Genomic DNA, 4,291 nt, shown 5'->3' on the forward strand with positions numbered 1-4,291 from the left:
GGTACAGTGTGTGCTTAGCATGCATGAGGTACTGGGTTCAATCTGCAGTACTTCCATTTTTTAAAAAAATCACCTGATCAAAAGATATTCTTTTACCCAGTGTACCTCCTCCTAATTTGCTAATAATTTATTTTTTCATTTGTTGAAATAACAATCGTTAAATTAAAAAAAAGACTCACCTGAATGAACTTAAAAACTTTTTTTTAAATTGTGTCTCCGTGATCACTGTGTCAAGCTCAGTGCCTGAAACCAACTAGGTGCACAATATTGTTGATTACATGGGTCAGGCCAAGTTGAGCTGTCACAGAAAATCGATTCCCCTCCCTGGCCCAAGGCTGTTCAGCCACTATCGCCCTCTCCATCTTTCTCCTTGTCCCCCACCCCCTCAGCATCTCTATACCCCAGGCCGTCCTCACTGACAGCTGTGTGGTCTCTATAGGAGCCATCCCTGTGCTGCGGGACGGCACGGGGGCACCTGGGGGCTTTCGTGTGATGAGGACAGCAGCACAGGCCCCACTCCCTGCAGCTGCAGGGGGCCTGAGCTGCCCAGACGTAGGCGCCCACGGGCACTGCGAGCAGCACAGCGCACAGGACCACCGTGGTGTGCAGGAGGCGCTCCCGCCCCTCCAGCCCACCATGGTCTCTGCCAGTCACAAACACCACACACCGGCCTTGGCGTGGGGGCTGGCCCCCCAGACTAAGACATGCCTCGTATTTTGTGCCAGGGAGGAGGTCATCCACAGCGTAGGTGTTGATTCCTGGGCCGACATGGACCACCTCCTTCCTAAGGGCTTCATCTGATGCAATGTAGAGGGTGAACCACTTCTCAGGGGTGTCGGCTGCTGCAAACCACTCCAGCAGGATCCCACGTACTGTCTGCTTGACCACACGCAGGTCAACATAGGCATTGCCCTCCGAGGGGGAGAAAAGAGAATGAGGTGCCTGGGCGGGCTGGACGTGGAGGGCAATGACAAGGGTGCTCCTGCCGATGGAGCTGGAGGCCACACAGGTGTAATTGCCCCTGTCTACCAGGTGGGCAGCAGGTATGACCAGCTCTGACACAGCAGCATCTTCTGCAGTGGACGAAGTCAACACTGGGTGGAGAGAGAGCAAAACAGCTTGGGTAGACATTTCTCTCTTAGACAGACTGCTGGAGAGTGTCCAGCAATGCCAGTTTTTTGTTAAAAGGTGATGGTGACCCTTCATTAAGCATGTACTTGGTACCAACTGTTTGCCTCTCAGCAACCCTGTAAGGTACAAACCTGATTTTTACATACGGGAAGTTGAGGATTAGAGCAATTAAGCAACTTGCCCAAAATGGGAATTCTTCCAAGGCAGTGATTGATCTGGAACCTTGTTTTCCTGTCTATGAAGAACACACTCTTTTAACTTCACTAGCTGCTCCCACCAAAGTACCTTAGCCTTGCTGAGCTGACACACTGTCTCCAAGAGATCTCTTACAATAGCGTGAGTTCACAATACTGTGAGTTTCAAGAAGTGCCCTTTTACCTCCCACAGGTGGGGTGGCCCAGAGCCTGAAGCCAAATGCCTGGATTCTATCCCTTTGCTAAGTATATGGTCTTGGATGATTAGTTTAGATTCTCCTGGTCTCAATTTCCTCATTAATAAAATGAGATGATAATAGTACTCAATGAATAAGTTTGATAATAAGTGCTCAGTAAGTGTTAGCTGTTAACATTACTGAGAGAATGGATTTAACATGTGCCAAAGAGACTGGCTATAGAGCACCCCAGAAGACAACATCTGAATGCATCTCCCCATTCTCAAAGAAGTCACAACAAACCCTGTATTTCTCCTTCACTGGTATTTAACCTCAAGCCAATGAGGTGTAATCAAAATGATCGGGGAAAAAAGTCAAAATTTCAGCTAATAAGGTATTTTTTAATCATCCAGAGATTTGTGACCATGTATAACCAGTATCTGGGGGACTGATTGTATTTCTCAAGTTTTACTTAGATATTGCTAACTGTCTTCCAAATAGCTTCCAGATATTTCTAGAGAGGCCATTCTGGTTTTATGATGTGCCCCAACCCTGCAGAGTGGCATTAAAGGGGATTCCAGCTGCAGTATGAAAGCAGAGCACAGAGATCCAGGAAACAAGAGACAGGTTTGAATCCCAGCTGTGGGGCCCACAGAGGTCCTTCCCTCTCCTGGGGTCCCAGTTTTACAACTTTAACCCAGTGAGGCCTGATCAAGACAGTTGTGGGAAGCATAAAATTCAATCAATATCTGGGACTTCCCAATCTTGCCTGGTGATAAGAGTTAGCTGGGGGGTAAGGGATGGGAGAGGGAAGAAGCACTTGTTAAAATACATTCTTTCAAGCCCTCCTCTGGACTAACTAAATCAAATCTTCAGGAAGAAGCCTGGAAATCTTATTTCAAACAAGCACCCCAGGTGAGTCTGTTCAGACAAGTTTAAGAGATAACAGATAGTTTCTAGAGTCAATTCTTGTCAGAAAGTCTATGATTTAAAAATATACAGTACAGTGTTATGCATATAAAAAGCTTTCAAAAAATAGACTTGTTCATATACAATTCTATAATATTTATACAATATGTTAAGTCAATTTTCACATATATATGCATACACACACACACACACACACACACATACACACACATATTTACATCTATATGTCATATAGAGATCTGTATGCAGCCATTCAATATAATTCCAATAGTGGAACACTATCTTGGAATTTTTCCTGTTGTGGTAAATAGAATTCAGTTGTATCCCAATCTTACCTGCACTCTTCCTACATGATTGACCCAATTTAGAACTTCTATATTGAGGCTAAGGTTACTACAGACCTTCCCCCCACCCACCCCCCCCCCCAGATATTTTGAGAGGGCGCATGTAGCTTACCATCAAATTTTCTCCACATGCTCAGGGGATAAGTCCATGCAATAGCTGGTAAGGGGTTAGCTTGTGCCAAGCATTGCAGGGTCACATTCTGTCCCACCTGGATGCTGACATTGGCACTGGGAGTTGACATCTGAGGCTTCAGGCAAGTACTGAGCTCTGTTTCCTGAAAAATCTGCCCTGCCTTGGAGAGAGGACCTCGGCACATCAGGTAGGGATTCACCAGGATGAGTGGAAGGCTGATGGACTTTACAAACTGGACAAGTCCCCTTAGGCGACAGTCACATAGCCAGGGGTTGTCATGCAGCGCCAGCACCATGCTGGAGAGAATCTCAGCCCCACAGCCAGGCTGCCGGTGTTTCTGGTAGGCTGGCCAGTTCAGGAAGACACTCTTGGATACAACTGTAAGCCTATTGGAGGATAGGTCAAGGTAGGTCAGGTTGCCCAAGAACTGAAGAGCTAGTTCAGGGAGGACATCAATCCAGTTGTGTTTGAGATCTAAGACCCTTAGGAGTGGGGTGGCGTGGAACGCTGTCCATGGTACTGAACGGAGTTTGTTCCCTTCCAGTCTCAGTTCTTTCAGTTCTGACAGGTGCTCCAGGGCTCCCACGTGGATCACAGTGACATTGTTAAAATTGAGCCAAAGGTACTCCAAGGTGCTCATGTTGATGAAGGACCCTCGAGGCAGTTCAAATAAGGGTGAATTTTCAATTCTCACTTGCTTGAACTCTTCAGGAAGGTTCCTTGGAATTTTTCCCAAAGAGAACGACATGCACTGCAGAGTCCTGTACAAAAAAACAAGAACAGCTTGAGACAAACATCAGGAAGCTGGGAAGTGGGGTCAGGCTTATCCTGGCATTAGAGACATGAATTAGAAGGAAAAAAAATACTATTCACTTGAAATAGAAGAGTTAGAAACATTTTGGTAAAAGTGCACAGTTTACTCAAGTTCAGCATCAACTACAATGGGTCTCACAGAAATTTCCTGCCAAACCTTGGCCTTCTCCACTCCACATCATCCCCAAATAAAGCCCATCCCCTACAACCTTCTGGGATCTTGCGAGCACAGCACACCTGCCAAAACTCTCCTCTGAGCAGGTACATCCTGGCAGACAGGATGGCTGAGCGGCAAGTGAATCCAGAAAGACCAGAACTAGCAGGAAACAGTGAGAAACTGAAGCCATGTTCTTCTGTAAGAAACTACCTTACAAGTTTTTGAGCTAGTACAGTCCACGCTTCAGAGTGGCAAATCCTATTATTGGTAATCCATCATGATGTAGGCCAGCACTGAAGCAGTAAAGCCCTTGGATGCTCTGAGGTCTGTTATGGCACAGACCGCAAGCTCAGTAAGCATCCAGGACAGGGAGATATGTCTCTCAACTGAGGTCAGAATATTCACCCTTTTTT

At 46.4% G+C, this 4,291-nt stretch overlaps 1 protein-coding gene across 1 annotated transcript; it reads right to left on the bottom strand.

Moving 5' to 3' along the window:
- Window positions 1–339: 339 nt before the first annotated feature.
- LRIT2 (leucine rich repeat, Ig-like and transmembrane domains 2) lies at window positions 340–4,068 on the bottom strand. The gene is made up of 4 exons (XM_010963224.2): window positions 3,959–4,068; window positions 2,888–3,669; window positions 1,218–1,247; window positions 340–1,094 (listed from the first exon to the last, which is right to left on the bottom strand). Exons 1-4 carry the CDS (start codon window positions 4,066–4,068, stop codon window positions 340–342), a joined length of 1,677 nt encoding a protein of 558 aa, XP_010961526.2.
- Window positions 4,069–4,291: the final 223 nt, after the last annotated feature.

Source organism: Camelus bactrianus, chromosome 11 (assembly GCF_048773025.1).
Source record: "Camelus bactrianus isolate YW-2024 breed Bactrian camel chromosome 11, ASM4877302v1, whole genome shotgun sequence".
In the NCBI taxonomy this organism is placed as follows: Eukaryota; Metazoa; Chordata; class Mammalia; order Artiodactyla; family Camelidae; genus Camelus; species Camelus bactrianus.

What these genes read in the sequence shown, in the direction of transcription:
- LRIT2 (XM_010963224.2), bottom strand. Translation starts at nt 4,068, where the DNA reads ATGGCTTCAGTTTCTCACTGTTTCCTGCTAGTTCTGGTCTTTCTGGAT. An exon ending in TCAGAGGAGAGTTTTGGCAG is followed by an intron (nt 3,670 to 3,958) that starts GTGTGCTGTGCT and finishes TTTTTTGTACAG; the next exon opens with GACTCTGCAGTGCATGTCGT. An exon ending in AGGCAAACAGTTGGTACCAA is followed by an intron (nt 1,095 to 1,217) that starts GTACATGCTTAA and finishes CTCTCCACCCAG; the next exon opens with TGTTGACTTCGTCCACTGCA.